Source organism: Oncorhynchus kisutch, linkage group LG24, assembly GCF_002021735.2.
Source record: "Oncorhynchus kisutch isolate 150728-3 linkage group LG24, Okis_V2, whole genome shotgun sequence".
Taxonomy (NCBI): Eukaryota; Metazoa; Chordata; class Actinopteri; order Salmoniformes; family Salmonidae; genus Oncorhynchus; species Oncorhynchus kisutch.
Window position 1 is genome coordinate 21363068 of NC_034197.2, and position 20365 is coordinate 21383432.

Here is a 20365-nt window from a genome sequence, read left to right on the forward strand (position 1 = left end):
GACCGCACCACTCTCTGGAGAGCCCTGCTGTTGCGTGCAATGCAGTTGCCGTACCAGGCGGTGATACAGCCCGACAGGATGCTCTCAATAGTGCATCTGTAAAAGTTTGTGAGGGGCCAAGCTGATTTTCTTGAGCCACTGTCTCTGAGGGTGGACCATTTCAGTTTGTCAGTGATGTGGAGGCCAAGGAACTTGAAGCTTTTCACCTTCTCCAAAGCGGTCCTGTCGATGTGGATAGGGGTGTGCTCCCTCTGCTGTTTACTGAAGTCCACGATCAGCTCCTTCGTTTTGTTGACATTTAGGGAGAGGTTCTTTTCCTGTCACCCCTCCGCCAGGGCCCTCACCTTCTCTCTGTAGGCTGTCTCATCATTGCTGGTAATCAGGCCTGTCATCTGCAAACTTGATGAATGAATTGGAGGCGTGCATGGCCACACAGTCATGGGTGAACAGGGAGTACAGGAAGGGGCTGAGCACGCACCCACGTGGGGCCCGTGTTGAGGATCAGCGGAGTGGAGGTGTTGTTTCCTACCTTCACCACCTGGGGGCGGCCCGTCAGGAAGTCCAGGACCCAGTTGTACAGGGCAATGTTCAGACCCAGGGCTCTGAGCTTAATGCTGAGCTTGGAGGTAATATGGTGTTGAAGGCTGAGCTGTACTCAATGAACAGCATTCTTACATAGGTATTCCACTTGTCCAGATGGGATAGGGCAGTGTGCAGTGCAATGGCGATTGCATCGTCTGTGGATCTATTGGGGCGGTATACAAATTGAAGTGGGTCTAGGGTGTCAGGTAAAGTGGAGGTGATATGATCCTTTACTAGCCTCTCAAAGCTCTTCATGATGACAGAAGTGAGTGCTACAGTGCCAAATGTAAATGTACAGTTTTGTCATTTAGCAGACGCTCTTATCCAGAGCAACTTACAGGAGCAAATAGGGTTAAGTGCCTCAAATCAAATCAAATTATATTGGTCACATACACTTGGTCAGCAGATGTTATTGCGAGTATAGCGAAATGCTTGTGCTTCTAGCTCCGACAGTGCAGTAATATCTAACAAGTAATCTAATAGTTCCATAACAACTACCTAACACACACAAATCTAAGTAAAGAGATTCAATAAGAATATATACATAGAAATATATGGATTAGCAATGACCGAGCGGCATAGGTCAAGATGCAAGAGATGGTATAAAATACAGGATATACATGTGATATGAGTAATGTAAGGTATGTAAACATTATTAAGGTGGCATTGTTTAAAGTGAGTAGTGATCCATTTATTAAAGTGGCCAGTGATTGTGTCTCAATGTAGGCAGCAGCCTCTCTGAGTTAGTGATTGCTGTTTAGCAGTCTGATTTAGCAGTTGGTTGTTGTCCTTGATGATCTTATTTGCCTTCCTGTGGCATTGGGTTCTGTAGGTGTCCTGGAGGGCAGGTAGTTTGCCCTCGGTGATGCCGACAGGATGCTCTCAATTGTGCATCTGTAAAAGTTTGTGTGGGTTGTAGGTGTCAAGCCACATTTCTTCAGCCTCCTGAGACGCTGTTGCGCCTTTTTCACCACACTGTCTGTGTGGGTGGACCATTTCAGTTTGTTCGTGATTTGTACAATGAGTAACTTAAAACTTTCCACCTTCTCCACTGCTGTTCTGTCGATGTGGATAGGGGGGATGCTCCCTCTGCTGTTTCCTAAGTCCATGATCATCTCCCTTGTTTTGTTGACGTTGCGTGAGAGGTTGTTTTCCTGACACCACACTCCCGAGTGCCCTCACCTCCTCCTTGTAGGCTGTCTCGTCGTTGTTGGTAATCAAGCCCACTACTGTTGTGTCGTCTGCAAACTTGATGATTGAGTTGGAGGCATGCATGGTCACGCAGTTATGGCTGAAAAGGGTGTATAGGAGGGGGCTGAGCACGCAGCCTTGTGGGGCCCTTGCTCAAGGGCACAGACAGATTTACCTAATTGGCTCTGGGATTCGACCCAGCGATATTTTGGTTACTGGCCCAACACTCTTAACCAGTAGGCTACCGTCCGGCCCAAATCATCTTATCAAGTCACTGGAGAGTGGCAAAGTGCTTCGGTGCCGTAACAGCTTCCCTAAATTTCGCAAATGTCAGTTTTAGAAGACAGTGACTTAATGACCAAAATTGTGCTATATACACTAGACTAATATTGATGCAATATTGTCCGTTTTCAACCAGAGAAGTTTGTTTTTGAGTGCAGCTGCCCGTTAAACGGAATGAGAAGATCAAATAGTATGCATCTTGTTCATTAAGGGGGAATGAAAGCGCTTTTGGCTCACTGACCGACCGGCACAGCATAACAAACAACGTTAAAATCACATTCCCAACTGCCTTGCACACTGGTAGACAAAAGGACCATTCACAGATATTGACTTTGGTGCAACTACTTATGAGCTAGGATGCAGCAATCAACTAAGTTAGTTACATTATTTAAGTCAAAAAGCATTTTTTGTTAAAAGCCTCTATTTCCAGAACCAGTTATTTGCCCACATGTTCAAAGCTGGTTTCAGTTTGACTGTCTCAATTAAAATACAGTATTATCTGTGGATTCCAAGTTTGTGAGAATGTGGGTATGTTTTGTTGCCGAATGCACTCACTGAAACGTCTTTGTAGAGATGACCAGGGTCATATTCAATGTCATTGGAGTTGAAGTAGTCATTGGCAGCAGCCAGGAGAGTCATCTCTGGGATGGAGAAAACATCCATGAACTGCTTCATCACAGGACCCTGTAAGATAACGTTAGCTCAACGGGATAGAAGACAAAGCTGAGCCTCAGCAAAAAAAACACAACAACAAATCCGGCGATTTTTTTAATGAATTTTTTGCAGATATTGGATATACATTTTAGAGAGCAATTTCCATCGGGAACTGATCATTAATGCAAGTCTTTTACGCAGGCTTTTAACCATTATTTTATCTTTTAAAGAATGGAAATTTGGCAATTGCAGCAAATTCCACGGATTTTCAAACATACCGTGCGTTCAGAAAGTATTCAGACCCTTTGACTGTTTTCACATTTAGTTACATCACAACCGTATTCTAAAATGTATTAAAATGACGTTTTCCCTCTTCAATCTACACACAATACCCCATAACGACAAAGCAAAACTGCTTTTACACTGCTCAAAAAAATAAAGGGAACACTAAAATAACACATCCTAGATCTGAATGAATGAAATATTTTTATTAAATACTTTTTTCTTTACATAGTTGAATGTGCTGACAACAAAATCACACAAAAATGATCAATGGAAATCAAATTTATCAACCCATGGAGGTCTGGATTTGGAGTCACACTCAAAATTAAAGTGGAAAACCACACTACAGGCTGATCCAACTTTGATGTAATGTCCTAAAAACAAGTCAAAATGAAGCTCAGTAGTGTGTGTGGCCTCCACGTGCCTGTATGACCTCCCTACAACGCCTGGGCATGCTCCTGATGAGGTGGCGGATGGTCTCCTGAGGGATCTCCTCCCAGACCTGGACTAAAGCATCCGCCAAGTCCTGGACAGTCTGTGGTGCAACGTGGCGTTGGTGGATGGAGCGAGACATGATGTCCCAGATGTGCTCAATTGGATTCAGGTCTGGGGAACGGGCGGGAACTGCTGACACACTCCAGCCACATGAGGTCTAGCATTGTCTTGCATTAGGAGGAACCCAGGGCCAACCGCAACAGCATATGGTCTCACAAGGGGTCTGAGGATCTCATCTCGGTACCTAATGGCAGTCTGGCTACCTCTGGCGAGCACATGGATGGCTGTGCGGCCCCCCCAAAGAAATGCCACCCCACACCATGACTGACCCACCACCAAACCGGTGCTGTAGGATGTTGAAGGCAGAGGAACGTTCTCCACGGCATCTCCAGACTGTCACATGTGCTCAGTGTGAACCTGCTTTCATCTGTGAAGAGCGCAGGGCACCAGTGGCGAATTTGACAATCTTGGTGTTCTCTGGCAAATGCCAAACGTCCTGCATGGTGTTTGGCTGTAAGTACAACCCCCACCTGTGGATGTCGGGCCCTCATACCATCCTCATGGAGTCTGTTGCTGACCGTTTGAGCAGACATATGCACATTTGTGGCCTGCCACATTTGTGGCCATCTGTCTATATTAAGTCCCACAGTTGACAGTGCATGTCAGTGCAAAAACGAAGCCATGAGGTCCGTAGAGCTCCGAGACAGGATTGTGTTGACGCACAGATCCAGGGAAACATTGAAGGATTGAAGGTCCCCAAGAACACATTGGCCTCCATCATTCTTAAATGATGGCCGCTCTGCCAAACTGAGCAATCAGGGGAGAAGGGCCTTGGTCAGGAAGGTGACCAAGAATCAGATGGTCACTCTGACAGAGCTCAAGAGTTCCTCTGTGGAGATGGGAGAACCTTCCAGAAGGACAACCATCTCTGCAGCACTCCAACAATCAGGCCTTTATGGTAGAGTGGCAAGACGGAAGCCACTCCTCAGTAAAAGGCACATGACAGCCCGCTTCTAGTTTACCAAAAGTGTACCACCTTAAGACTCTCTAGTTCACCACCGTAAGACTCTCAGACCATGAGAAACAAGATTCTCTGGTCTGATGAAACCAAGATTGAACTCTTTGGCCTGCCTCACGTCTGGAGAAAACCTGGCACCATCCCTACGGTGAAGCATGATGGTGGCTGTATCATGCCGTGGGGATGTTTTTCAGCGGCAGAGACTGGGAGACTAGTCAGGATTGAGGGCAAGATGAACGGAGCAAAGTACAAAGTTTCATCCTTGATGAAAACCTACTCCAGAGTGCACAAGACCTCAGACGGGGGCAAAGATTCACCTTCTAACAGGACACCGACCCTAAGCACACAGCCAAGACAACGCAGGAGTGGCTTCGGGACAAGTCTCTGAATGTCCTTGAGTGGCTCAGCCAGAGCCCAGACTTGAACCCAATTAAACATCTCTGTGGAGACCTGAAAATAGCTGTGCAGCGCCGCTCCCCATCCAACCTGATAGAGCTTGAGAGGATCTGCAAAGAAGAATGGGAGAAACTCCCCAAATACAGGTGTGCCAAGCTTGTAGCGTCAAACCCAAGAAGACTCAAGGCTGTAATCGCTGCCAAGGGTGCTTAAACAAAGTACTGAGTAAATGGTCTGAATACTTATGTACATTTGATATTTCCATTTTTTATTTTTAATACATTTGCAAACATTCTTTGTCATTATGTGATATTGTGGTTAAATTGATGAGGGGGAAAAAACTATTTAATCCATTTTATAATAAGGCTGTAATGTAACAAAATGTGGAAAATGTGAAGGGGTCTGAATACTTTCTGAATACACTATATATTCTATTTTAGTGTCTCCGGTCCTTATTTTTCAGTTAACCTTTTCATACGAGTTCCAAATATCTCTAACGGTCACCCCAGTGTGAGTTGTTTTATGCACGTGATGTCAGAATTCACTCACTGTTCCAAAATATGATTATTACGCAACAGGACAGTTAACAAGTTGTATTTCCTAACAACAGTTTGAATTGAGCTGTGTTCCGCCTCCTCATTAATTCACATAGAAGTAGCTAATTTCAGCGTTGCAGACAATTTATGTATGAGGCTTTACTGAGCCGGACAAACTTCTCTCTTCGAGAGTCCACGCACTTCACCAATGTTTGCGCAGATCAAGTATGCAGACATTTGCACAGTCTTGCACAAATTGGAACATGTTGGTTTTCCTTACAAATAATAACTTTGGACATGCGTTCCTATCAAAGTAAGTTCCTTATTTTCGGTATATCGTGTTGTCGTTTCTACTGTAGGCACATACAATATGTATGTATGTATGTATGTATGTATGTATGTATGTATGTATGTATGTATCTATGTATGGGGCATAATGTACTTACAGTTTTATTCACAGTACCGGTGACAAATAATGCATTCCGATTATTGCATTGATTGTAATGGACACCTATGATGTGTGTACAATACTTTTTTGAAGGTTGTACTGTTTATAATGAGCTAATGCTAAGCTATTTGCCAGCTATGTGTGGCGCCATGTTTGTTGACATTATACAATGCATTCTGGGTGTCACCTAAACGTCTGTCAAACCAAAAATGTTATAATGAGGTGAAGGAATGGTTCACTCATCTTTCAGGTAAACTTCCGGAAGTGAATGAAGGGAAGTGAATGAACGTAGACAACACACCCCCTTCAATATGCATACTATAAACAGACCAAACTCATCTTGTCTCCTTGTATTATCTTTGGTTAAATAATAATTGCTATTAGATCATTTATAATGTAGTTTCTGTCAGCCGAGAGTTATAAAAATATGACCTGTTACGTCAATCTTTCCAGCGTACATTTTCTGGTTTTGATGATTGTGTTATGCTGTAGCTACTTCTGTGAATGTCTGAACATTGTATCCAAAAATAAACTGGTCACATTCTGGACATAAATTTGTAAGGACTGTGTTTGTGCAAAATGTTTCTGTGAAAAACAATATGGCCAGCTCAAATGCTGATTCATTCGAAACTGGACATTAAAAATAAGCATTCAGGGACCACTGTAGAATGATCACACTTGTTTGTTGGTAAGTGTGAAAATGTTAAGGTAGAAGAATGTAAGTAATGACCTTTCCATAGAAGCCACTGACTTCCTCAAGAGGGACATGGTTAGTTCCACCGTAGAGCTCCAAAACCTCCTCATCTGGGACAGGATTCAGACCCCTGTGGGAATCAACATCTCTCATTATGGTCTCTCTATTACAGAATTGAATCCATGACATACCAATAGCAAAGAGTATTGTTATTAGAAAAAACGTTGTGCACAAAACTCAACAGAAGCGGGAGGGCGGAGAGGACAGGACGAGCAGAGCGGTAAAATCAATAGACAGTGAGGACATCGTCCTGGTTCTAGTTTGGCTGGTGGTGCACTCGGTAGCTAGCCAGATTTGATAAGTCTCTGGCACTTCAAATGAATGAGTCTCTGTCAGTTGTGTTTAGTATCTGCATAGTTAATACCATCAGTAGCAAGCTACTGTTGCGAGCAACTTAGAGAATAATAAATATACACTTTTGAGCACCCTCCAAAAAGTTATACTTTGCAACAGCTTACCTTGAAATAAAATGTAAATTCTCATCTCCCTCTCTTTCAAAATCGGCAAATACACCCCCAATGACAGTTCTGGCTTTTGCATTGACTGTATGCTATCAGGATAGTCTATACCTCTAATCATCTTTGCTGATAGCGATGTTTCCAGAAGTGGATAAATTGGTCAAATTTAGCATGTATGGTAAAGCCTCAACCTTTAGCTAACTCTTCATATTCAAATGAGCTCGAAAATGTTTTAATGAGGACAAAATGTTTTGTGTGACTACACTCCAGCCATAAAAAGCAAAAATAGACACGTTGTAATTGAGCGGAGTGTCAAAGAGAACAGCGCTTTCACTGTCCGCCCGGCATCAGTTGGGTCATTATCACTCAAAACAAAGCATTCTAAAATCAATTGCACGCACGCCTAAAGTTATTCTTATTTCATTGTGTTACTATTTTCCCTTAAGTTTATTCAAAAACGTTTTCTTACTTACTTTTTAAAAACTCTGCATTGTTGTTTAAGGGCTCATAAGTAAGCATTTCACATAAGGTCTACTACACCTGTTATAGTTGGCACATGTGACTAATAAAATTTGATTTTGTGAGTTTAGGCCTTTAGTTTTCATTATATTCCCCCAGCAAGTGTCTCACCTGTATACAGTCCCAAGCTGAATGTAATGGAAGGCATCAATTTTCATCAACAGTCCCTGCATGAAAAAAATATAATTTTATTGACTGAACTACCATTTCACTCTAATTTCACTCTCAAACTTTGAATGTTTAAAAGCTTTTATACACCCATAAAAACACGTACCTTCTGAATGTCATAGTGGAGACCACGAGCAGCGAAGTTGGGAATATAGTCATACTTGCTAATGCCCTCTGGATACTGTTAGGGGAATTAAAAGTAACAATTTAAATTCAAACAAACAATAAACAACGTGCACAATGACCATTTGTATGAGGATATGAGGCAAACAGCATCACATTTCTGTCAAACTAACCTTGTAGTGTTTGACAAGGAAGTCTCGAGCTGTGTTGTAGATCATTGTATCAAGAGTGTTGGAGTACAAAGCGAGCGTGTAGTCATAATCAAAGCCATAGATTTCCACTTCGTCCAAGTCAACCTCATTGTTGGCATAGATGGTGGAGGGGTTCAGTAAGTTACATACACCTGGAGGAATCAAATCTGCAGAAAAGGAAGGGGAGACATTACACACACAAAAAAAAAATCTAACATGATCCAGCTTCATGATTTGTCTTAAATGCATTGTGTGGATAATCTAAAGAGCCCGTGCTTACAATTTTGGGCAGTAAGTGGTCTATTGTTCAAAATGGCCAAAGATATACAGTTGAAGTCGGAAGTTTACAGAAGCCTTAGCCAAATACATTTAAACATAGTTTTTTTACAATTCCTGACATTTAATCTTAGTAAAGATTCCATTCCCTGTCTTAGGTCAGTTAGGATCACCACTTTATTTTAAGAATGTTAAATGTCAGAATAATAGTAGAGAGAATGACTTATTTCAGCTTTTATTTCTTTCATCACATTCCAAGTGGGTCAGAAGTGTACATACACTCAATTATTACTTGGTAGCATTGCCTTTAAATTGTTTAATTTGGGTCAAACATTTTAGGTAGCCTTCCACAAGCTTCCAACAATACTTTGGGTAAATTTTGTCCCATTCCTCCTGACAGAGCTGGTGTAACTGAGTCAGGTTTGTAGGCCTCCTTGCTCGCACACGTTTTTTCAGATCTGCCCACAAATGTTCTATAGGATTGAGGTCAGGGCTTTGTGATGGCCACTCCAATACCTTGACTTTGTTGTCCTGAAGCCATTTTCCCACAACTTTGGAAGTATGCTTGGGGTCATTGTCCAGTGGGAAGATCCATTTGCGACCAAGCTCTAACTGATGTCTTGAGATGTTGCTTCAATATATCCACATATTTTCATTCCTCATGCTGCCATCTATTTTGTGAAGTGCACCAGTCCCTCCTGCAGAAAAGCACCCCCACAACATGATGCTGCCACCCCCGCACTTCAAGGTTGGGATGGTGTTCTTCGGCTTGCACGCCTCCCCCTTTTTCCTACAAACATAACGATGGTGTCATTATGGCCAAACAGTTCTATTTTTGTTTCATCAGACCAGAGGACATTTCTCCAAAAACTACGAACTAAAAAGCCAGACGGCTTTTTTTATGGCGGTTTTGGAGCAGTGGCTTCTTCCTTGCTGAGTGTCCTTTCAGGTTATGTCGATATAGGACTCATTTTTACTGTGGATATAGATACCTTTGTCCCCGTTTCCTCCATCATCTTCACAAGGTCCGTTGCTGTTGTTCTGGGATTGATTTGCACTTTTCGCATCAAAGTACATTCATCTCTAGGAGACAGAACTAGAACTCTCCTTCCTGAGCGGTATGACGGCTGCGTTGTCACATGGTGTTTATACTTGCGTACTATTGCTTGTACAGATGAACGTGGTACCTTCAGGCGTTTGAAAATTGCTCCCAAGGATGAACCAGACTTGTGGAGGTCTACAATTATTTTTCTGAGGTCTATCTCCCAGGCTGCGTGCCGGTCTTGACAGCCAATCGCATGCAAGGAACAAAACAGCCCATTTGGTTAGTCTTGTGAGCTAGCTAGTTAGCTCGGTAGTCTTGGTAGGTATCAAGCTAGCTTGTTACGGCAGGTAGTCTAGTGGTTAGAGAGTTGGACTAGTAACAGAAAGGTTGCAAGATTAAATCCCGAGCTGACAAGGTAAAAAGCTGTCATTCTGCCCCTGAACAAGGCAGTTAACCCACTGTTCCTAGGCTGTCATTGAAAATAAGAATTTGTTCTTAACCTCTCTGCGCACCGAACCCGGTAGTGGGATGAAATTCGACAACATATGGTGATCGCTACATAAATAGTCATATTAAACATTCATGAAAATACAAGTGTCTCACATGTTTCGAAAGCCTAGAATCTTGCTAATCTAACTGCGTTGTCAGATTTATTTTTTAAAGGATTTACTGCGAAAGAATACGATGCGATTATCTGAGGATAGAGCCCCATAAAAAACAACTATTTCAACCAGCACAGGCGTAACAAAATCACAAACTGCAATAAAATAAATTGTTTACCTTTGACGATCTTCCTCTGTTTGCAATCCCAATGCTCATTATTACACAATGAATGGTCTTTTGTTTGATCAAATCCATTTTTATAGCCTAACACGAAACATTTTGTGAACCGCTTGTGTCGTGAATTCCGTCTCATTCCATTTTCGACGACACATTCGAGGTAAATACACACACAAAACGTGACTTTTCCCGTCATGTTTGGTTTCATTGCAATCAACTGGTTTGTTTGTAACACAACCCAACCTGATGGGTCATTTCGCGGGATGTATTGACTGAAAGAAACCGATTTGAAGACAACAAGTAATAACATCATTGTGCACCAATGATTTGTCCGCTGGTTCGTTGATTGCCTGTATTTGAACCCAATGACCACTAATCGTCTTGAAATCTAGCTGGGTAGATGGCCAATGAGCTGAGGTAAACGGCAATATGTAATGTTTATGTGTTGGAAGACCAGCCCATGTAGTAAACTCCGGCGTAAAGAGGTTCATTCGCCTTTGACGATTCATACTGGAAGGAGCCACGCATGTTGCGCACAGTATTGTTTTGGTAAAGCGCATATTCAGCTGTTTATATATCAATCAGTATGGCGACTAAGTCAGGGAAAGCTAAATCTAAGTCTAAATATACAGATGTACAGAAATTGATCGAGGACGATTAATTTAGCGATTCCCAAATGGAGGAATATTTTTTGAACGGAGAGGACATCGTTTTGGACTGGTAAGATCTTCTCATGCTAATGCCCTTGTTTGAAATTAATAATATAAAATATTATTTGTGAAATGAAATAGCCTATTTGAGGCTGTTGAGGGGAGGGCAGGTCCACAACAATGGCCAAAGTGAAATGGAGACAGTAGATACAGCTGGTCTGTTGTAATATAATAAAGACAGTAGATCTAGCTGGTCTGTCATAATATAAGAGACAGTAGATGTAGCTGAAATGTCATAATATAAATGAGACAGTAGATCTAGTAGGTCTATAATAATATATTCAACTTTATGTTCCCTGTACTCTATATATATATGTTTATTATACCTGTTGATACAGGGCTCATATGTGAAACTATTCTAACTGAACATTTTCTTTCACAGTGACACTGACTCCGAATGGGAGCCCCCAGTGCCAAGGTGTCCATCCCCCACTGAAGCTGGTTCATTCTGCAGGCATGGATGTGCTATGGCACCTGGCATCAGCAGCACAATATTGTGTAGAGGACTGAGGGTCTTCCAAATATTGAAAGAGTTATTTTGTAAATGTATATATATATAATAATTTTTTTTCCAAAAAAATTTGGGGGGGTGCGTTAGAATACCATTTTGGTATTTTGTATATAGTTATTCCATTCAAAATGTATAACTTCACCAATTTGGCCACTTGGGTACATTTGGGCTACTTGTGTGGGACACCTGGGTGACTTCATGATAAATGTCATGTAGCACACTCATTTTGGAGGTTATCATTCTGAAACTTTGCACAAGTACTGTTGCCCTCATCATCCTATCTGAATGTTTGTTTTCTCTTGTTCATTTTAAAGATGATGATACAACAATAAAAATAAAAAACATATGTTTTTTTCATTGTATTATCTAAACCAGATGTATTGTGTTATATTCTCCTACATTCAATTCACATTTACACAAACTTCAGAGTGTTTTCTTTCAAATGGTACCAAGAATATGCATATCCTTGGTTCTGTGCCTGAGCTACAGGCAGTTAGATTTGGGTATGTCTTCAGGCGGAAATTTAAAAAAGTAGGGGGGTAGCTCTAAGAGGACTTGCCTAGTGAAATAAAGATAAAATATTTTCTGGTTGTTAGCTTGCATAACTGATATGTGTATAATTATAAAGGGACAGCTCATGTTTTATGGAAAATATTTACATTTACAGGGGGTTCCTGACTGATCAGATTCAATAGCATCCATAAAACATGAAGTGTCCCGTACAATTATAAACATCAGTTATGCACACGAACAACCAGCATAGATAACAAGCTATCTATCTAACTACCAAGACTACCTAGCTAGCTCGCTCACAGGACTAGCCAAATTAGCTGTGTTGTTGCTTGCATGTGATTGGCTTTGGTCTTGGGGGTGGCACACAGCCTGGGAGACAGTGCTGCCCGGGAGACAGGTCTGTCTGTCAGGCATTGTTCAGAACTTAAATGCGCGTGAGCTCTTAGCTCAAAGTCAGGGACATTTAGCGTGCTAACATTCCAACTTATAAACTCATAATGAGCTCCAAACACAAATGAAGGCATATTGTTGGCATGAAATGTACCATCCCTTACTGTAGCAATCAATAAAAATGTATGCTCTGACTCACCATGGGCTCTGCCGCCTCAGCCATACGGCCAATCTATCATCAAAACATCCACTCCTATTTATACAGTTTATCTCGTGATCTTCGACAAAACAACTATTTTATGTCGTGATCATGAACAAAAATTAATTGTGATTGACATAATGAGGGAATATCTCTCTGGATTACCATAGGTAGCATGATTCTAAGCAATGTTGTGCTGCTATTTGTATTGACTTGGCCAAAGTTTTTGATACAGTAGACCATTCCATTCTAGTGTGCCTCTGAGGGGTCTTTGGCCTGGTCTGCTAACTGCGTCTCTCAAAGAGTGCAGTGTATAAAGTCAGAACATCTGCTATCTTAGCCACTGCCTGTCACCAAGGGAGTACCCCAAGGATCGACCCTAGGCCCCACGCTCTTATCAAGTTACATCAACAACATAGCTCAAGCAGTAGGAAGCTCTCTCATCCATTCATATGCAGATGATACAGTCGTATACTCAGCTGGCCCCTCCCCGGATTTTGTTAAAAGCTCTACAACAAAGCTTTCTTAGTGTCCAGCAAGTTCTCTACCCTTAACCTTGTTCTAAACATCTCCAAAACAAAGGTAGTATGGTTTGGTAAGAAGAATGCCCCTCTCCCCGCCGGGGTGTGATTACTACCTCTGAGGGTTAGATCTCATACAAGTACTTGGGAGCATGATTAGACGGTACACTGTCCTTCTCTCAGCACATATCAAAGCTGCAGGCTAACACCGTACCCAAACCGGACACGCGCAAATTGATTTTGTCCCCCCACACCAAACACAATCACGACACACAGGTTGAAATATCAAAACAAGCTCTGAACCAATTATATTAATTTGGGGACAGGTCAAAAAGCATTAAACATTTATGGCAATTTAGCTAGCTAGCTTGCAGTTGCTAGCTAATTTGTCATGGGATATAAACTGTTATTTGTTATTTCACCTGAACGCACAAGGTCCTCTACTCTGACAATTAATCCACGCATAAAACGGTCAACCGAATCGTTTCTAGTCATCTCTCCTCCTTCCAGGCCTTTTCTTCTTTGGACTTTATATGGCGATTGGCATCTAACTTTCATAGTTACACAACAGCCGACCGAACTCAGTTCATCTTACAATTGGCGGCAGGTAGCCTAGTGGTTAGAGCGTTGGTCTAGTAACCAAAAGGTTGCCAGATCAAATCCCTGAACTGGCCAGGTAAAAATGCTGTAGTTCTGCCCCTGAACAAGGCAGTTTACCCACTGTTCCTAGGCTGTCATTGAAAATAATAATCTGCTTCGATAAACCAATGGGAGAGCCAGGACTTGCACTGCGCTCAGCGTCACAAATAGAATTGACTTCTATTTTAGCGCTTGGCAACGCAGACGCTCGTTGGCACGCGCGAGCAGTGTGGGTGCAATAATTGAATAACGTATGTTTACAAATATTTTGCAAAGCACGCGACGCAAGTGGTGTGGTAGGCATGTTAGGTTAAATCTAGATTTGGTCATTCCTGAATTATGATTTATTTAATTATTGGTTGCTGAAATTCTAATAGTTAGTCTAATTTCAGTTTGTGAAAACAAGCACTTAAGAGTGTAGAAAATCATTGTAGCATGTAAACCGCTGTGAAATATATTTGCAACAACCAAACATATTGTATTTTCAGCTGTTTGAAGGTGGTGTTCAAAACCAAAAGTAAAAGACGCAAAAACGAAACTTAATAATGGGAAGCATAGAAACAGCAAACATAGAACAGATCTACAGTTTTTTAGACTTACTTTCAATTGTTTCTTTTAATTTAACCTTTATTTAACTAGGCAAATCAGTTAAGAACAAATTATTATTTACAATGACGGCCTACCAGAAGGCAAAAGGCCTCCTTTCAGACTTAGTGTAAGGGGCCAGGTACAAGCCGGTGCTGATGGTGTCCGATAACACCCAGCAACAGTCAACAAAGAGTTATTGAAAGTTTAATGCGTAAAACCAGCAAATCAAATTGTTTGGGGACAGACTTGGTGGAGACAACCGAGTACTGAAGGTGTTCCTTGGTAAAGATTGCCACTCCACCAACTTTGGAAGATCTGTCTTGCCGAAAAAGGTTATGTGAGGATGACAGATCTATAACTCAAATTTCTATGTACATTTGGTCGGGTTGCCCAAAAAGTTACATATTGCAGCTTTAATGTAACAAATAAAAAATAAAAATAATGTTATAGAAGGTAAAGTAAAATTTTTAACTGGTCCGTCAATGCATAGCCTAGGCTATATATTTCTTTATGTTTATCGCGCAGCCCTAATTTCTAGTCAAAATGACAAATGAGTAATGCCAAATTATCTAAAACGATTGGAGGTGGTTATTGTAGAGAAATTAACATTCAATTCTCTGGCAACCGCTCTTGTGGACATTCCTGCAGCCAGCATGCCAATTTCACACTCCCTCAAAACTTGAGACATCTGTGGCATTGTGTTGCGACAAAACTTTGCATTTTAGAGTGGTTGTTTATTGTCCCCAGCACAAGGTGCACCTGTGTAATGATCATGCTGTTTAATCAGCTTCTTGATATGCCACATCTGTCAAGCAGATTAATTATCTTGGCAAAGGAAAAATGCTCACTAACAGGGATGTAAACTAATTTGTGCACAAAGTTTGAAAAATAAGTTTTTTGTGCATATGGAACATTTATGCAATCTTTTATTTTAGCTCATGAAACATGGGACTAACACTTTGGGACTACATGTTGTGTTTATATTTTTGTTCAGTATAGTTTACATGTTGGCAACAATCCTTTGATTCTACACAAACTCGCCTGTTCTGCTCCAAGGTTGCACACGCATCGGTTTTGTTGCTAAACAATCAACCCACCAATACACATTCAGTTGATAAAAAAACATACATATTTTAGGCAAGCAGCCTAGAAAAAATAAGGAAGGAAAGTGCTGCTATGTTACACAATAGGTCTTTGTAAATAGAAGCTGCTCTTTGGTAAAAGGGGATAATTGTATTTTAAAAAGCAAGGAGGCCAAGACACTTCATATTTGTATGACATTTTCAATGGAACAAATGTTTTTTTAATGACACATTTGGCAGCATGGCTTTCTTCAGGAAGTACAAAGATACAGTGATGACTTTTGAACAAACAATGTTCAAATCAACCCAATTTTATTTATTTATATATAAGCCACCAGATCCGACCCTCTTTCTTGCAGCTGCAAACATTTCTAAAAAACAGTTTCTGCTTTGTCAGTATGGGGCATTGTGGGTAGATTGATGAGGAAAAAAATTGAAGATTGAAAACTGGAAGAAACTATCTAAATTTCAACAACAAAAAAGCAATGGACTATTCTCCATGCTCCCCTGAATTGGGATATATCATTTTCATTGTCATGGCACACTTTGTTTAATTAAGAGCTATTGATGAGAGAAAACCGAATATCCACCGAATATCCAATATAAAAGTAATTTTACCTCTGTCTAAAATTAATTAGCTAACAAACCAACAACTGTAACAATGTATTTAAGAGACAAAAAGTGCTCATTGTGCACATTTCGTCATGTTTTCCAATAAAGATTTGGAGAGGAAATATACACTGAAACAAAAATACAAACACAAAAATGTCATAGATTTTACTAGGTTACGGTTAATTTAAGGAAATCAGTTAATTTAAATAAATGAATTGGCCCTAATCTGTGGATTTCACATGACTGGGAATATAGATATGCATCTATTGGTCACAGATACCTTAAAAAAGGTAGGGAAGTGGAACAGAACAGCAGTAAGTATTTGGTGTGACCACCAGTCCTCAGCACAAGGTGCACCTGTGTAATGACCATGCTGTTCAATTAGCTTCTTGATATGCCACACCTGACAAGCAGATTAATTATCTTGGCAAAGGAAAAATGCTCACCAACAGGGATGTAAACAAATTTGTGCACAAATGTGCGTATGGAACATTTATGGGATCTTTTACTTTAGCTCATGAAACATGGAATCAACACTTTACATGTGTTTATATTTTTGTTCAGTATAGTTTACATGTTGGCAACAATCCTTTGATTCTACGCAAACCCCGCCTGTTCTGCTCTAAGGTTGCACACGCATCAGTTTTGTTGCTAAACAACCCACCCACCAATACACATTCAGTTGGCAAAAAAACATACATGTTTTAGGCAAGTAGCCTAGAAAAGAGAAGGAAGGAAAGTGCTGCTAGGTTGCACAATAGGTCTTTGTAAATAGAAGGTGATGTTTGGTAAAAGGGGATAATTGGATTTTAAAAAGCAAGAAGGATCAAGAAACTTCATATTTGTATGACATTTTCAATGGATAATTTTTCTTTTAATGACACGTTTGCCAGCATGGCCTTCTTCAGGAAGTACAAAGATACAGTGATGTCTTTTGAACAAATGATGTTCCTATCAACCCTGATTTTACGTATTTATTAGCCACCAGATCCGACCCTCTTGCTTACAGCTGCAATAGGGTCAGACAGCATTCCTGTGTATATTAAGAATCCACAAAGCCGGCACGAGGTATGACTCTGAAAATGTACCTCAATCCAGGGATAAGAAAAGTGTTGTGCTCCGAATTGTCCCATTATACCAACTGTTAGACCAAAAAGAATGAACTGCTCGTTTAAGTAAACTACTGTTTTTGTCCCCATGCTAACTAGCAGTAGCAACAGCAACCATTATGGAATGGCACATCTCGTTGAACAACAAGAGCCAGGGTTGCCATGTCTGCGGTTTTCCTGAAAATTGGGCTACTTAACAAAACGACGTCGCGGGTGAAAATGTATTGGCCGCGGGTTTTGGGCTACTTCTAAATTGCATGGCAATTTTTAAAAATATATATATTTCACTGTGACCTGCTGCTGAAGACTATCAGGCAGTGAGGCAGCCTGTTTCTGAGTGAGTGAGTGGGGAGGGCCTGAGCGGTGTGTATGTATTGAGACTGAGCGCTGCAGCAGGCAGCTGAGTCAAGTGAGTGAGAGGAGATAGAAGAGCACATGCGCAAATCCTGAAAACCTTGACCAGTTGTAGGTAGGCTATTTAGATTAGCTGTCTCCGTAATGACATTTCCAACCTTTTTTCCATAAAACATATTAACGCGCTATAACTGATCGCGCATCAATAAATAACAGTGACAAAGCACAGGAAATGCCTGTAGACGCTCTAGAGCGCATTAGTTAAATTTGCTTGGAGGTGGTTTAAACTGCATTCTAATGTTGACTTTGCTCATGGAAAACCATATTAAGCAAAGGGTTTCATGCATGCTCAGTTCTTGGGTTTCGAGCGCTGCACGAGTGGAAATTTCAAATGGCAGTTATGCTTCTGTTATGGGGAAAAGTCCACAACGAAACTGACATTAAATGTGGATAATGATACATTTGCATCCGTTGGCTATTAATTTCTATGCCTATGTAGGCTACTGTAGTCTACCATTTTATAAAATAAATATACTGAAATTACGATATCACTGGAGCCATTGCAAATCAATTTGTGCCACTTGTGTTGCCTACCTGGAGTTGGCAAACGCATTTAATAAATTGCATTTAATAAATTGCCAGTTTATTGCTGTTGTAGCCTTGTGTTATTATGCAATTGTTAATGGGCAATTTAGTTAATGAAATTGGAAGTTATCGATTGTGATCATGGTCATAGTTCTATCGTAATTGCCGTTCAGCTGTTTTTAGAATGCATTAGATTGAAGGTAACAGCCAGTCAGATCAGTTAATATCCATATTATGAATATTTAATTACGTCATTGAAATTACGAACCCATCTTCAGTAGCCTATTCCAGCAGGCTATTGGGCAATGGAAACACTTCTTACCACTAAATCTCCTCGCTATTCATGTTGAATAAATTAGTCTGTCAATTTGAACTAAGCAAGCTGTTAAATCATGAATCTTATATCTTGGCTACTGTGTAGGCTATTTGAAATTAGAAGTAGGCCTATCAGGGGCTATAGGCTACCTGCATCTAGCTAACCAAACCATGGAAAAGTTTAATTACAATCATAAATCCAGGTTTAAGTCAGTAGGCCTAGTCTATGCCTATTGAAAAGACAAGTCAATCTCCCAAATAGGCCATTTATAACGGTTTGTAGTCTTAACATCTGGCACATAACGGCACAACGGCCAGAAAATAGCTTAATATTCGTTTTTTAAGTTTAAAAGGGGTGAATTATATTTTCTCTTGCAATATATTTAAATTATTTTATTAGTCACGTTAGCTCCCAATATTAATTATTTTGATGGAAAACCCTAATTTAGCTTCTTATGGTCTTTAGAAGTTAAGTCGAGATTCCTTCTCAATTCGCTCAATAACGTTATGGAGAAAGTGTTTATTGGCTAAATATGGCAACTCCCCTCTTGCTGCAGTAAAAAACATTTGGGCTAGTTTTCAAGCCTTGTGCTTGGGTTTTGATTAGTCATTGGGCTACACATTTTGCTATACTTGGCAACCCTGACAGGCTGTTCGGGCTAACACTGCCATTTCAAAATGGCTGCTGTGCCTTCTGCAACCAAGCATTATGACAAAAAGGACAGGTTTCAGGACAAAACAAAAGTTGTTCAATCTTCGAAGTTTAACAGTTTGGATAAAGGGAAAACGGGACAATTCGGAGTATAACTCATTTCTTATCTCTGGAATGAAGCTCATTTTCTGAGCCTTATCTTACACTACCTCAGTGGAGTTTTAATAGGCTATTAACAGTAATGCTGTCTAACCCTAGTGCAGCTGTAAGCGAGCGGGTCAGATCTGCTGGCTAATATTCGATATATTAGGCGAGCTTTAACATTACATAAAAACATCTTACCGTGCACAAGTCGTTTCATCTCATTATACCTTGACCAAAGGTACACCTTGGAGTCAATCTTGGGTGCTGTAGTGAATGCCCTTTCAGAAAACTTCGGCGACACCTCCTTAAATTTCTTGCCTCCGACTTGTCTGTGATTTGCGGGTGATGGAGAAGTTGGGATGGCTGTGGACCCTGTAGCCTGGATACCCGAATTTGATCCACAACTTTGACCATTTTCGCAGCATTTTCCTATTTGGTTGGTCGGACCTCTAGATGCCACGTTACCATAAGACGCAACAGATGTTTTTAAACCCCTGCAAAGCGAAGCTGCCTTACTTTTCTGCAATAACGCATGGCTAAACTTTCTTATTTTTTGACAGGACATTACTACCTGGCATTTATCAGAGTATCTCCAGAACGTTATCTAATTCAAACCTAAATGTAGGCTACAGTTGATACAGTAGCAACTGAGTCAGATGCACAAGGATGACAGTATATCATCAACAGAGGCTATCTATATACTGAGACGGGTCTCAACGTTCTAACAAAGAGAACAAATATCCGCAAAGGAGGCGGGAACAGGCGGGAATATTCTAGCCAATGAGAGGGCAGATTCGCATGTAAACAAGTTCACCAACGTAGCCAGGGACACATTCATTTGAAAAACGTTCTTGATTTTTCAGATAGAAATTACATCAAGATAGCCTACGTTATTCCGTATGTCAGGTAGAAATATTCTATATTGAACAAACATGCCCATCTGAACTTTCCAAAATGTTGCTTCCTGCTGAACATGCCCCAGGCATAAAATAAACCCTGAAACTAGATTCCCCACATTCTGGTAGGGGGATGTTCTCTTCTGCACTGTTCAACCAATCCAGTAAATGTGAAGGAGGAGTTAAGATAGAGTGTTGCCACAGAGTTTCTAAACCCAGAGGCACAGCATTGTGAGACATCAATAATCACTTGCGAAACAGACCAGGCAGGGATTTGAGAAGTCAATGAGAGAAGTGAACGAGTAAATCAAATAAAATTGTATTTGTCAAATGCACCGAATACAACA

At 40.7% G+C, this 20365-nt stretch overlaps 1 protein-coding gene across 2 annotated transcripts in view; it reads right to left on the bottom strand.

Moving 5' to 3' along the window:
* Positions 1-19865, bottom strand: part of nt5dc2 (5'-nucleotidase domain containing 2) — a 30223-nt gene extending 10358 nt beyond the window's left edge. Inside the window, exons 1-6 of one of the 2 annotated variants that reach the window (XR_004205237.1) lie at positions 19321-19837; positions 8080-8264; positions 7890-7964; positions 7727-7782; positions 6615-6708; positions 2611-2739 (exon numbers count right to left, since the gene is read on the bottom strand). Coding sequence is in view for 1 of the 2 variants with exons in the window: in XM_020459435.2 (XP_020315024.1) it covers positions 2611-2739; positions 6615-6708; positions 7727-7782; positions 7890-7964; positions 8080-8264; positions 19321-19687 (906 nt within the window). In the remaining variant the exon portion in view is untranslated. Of the gene's footprint in view, positions 1-2610; positions 2740-6614; positions 6709-7726; positions 7783-7889; positions 7965-8079; positions 8265-19320 lie in introns of both variants that reach the window. The other variant, XM_020459435.2, reaches the window with a different exon arrangement.
* Between the last annotated feature and the right edge of the window lie 500 nt (positions 19866-20365).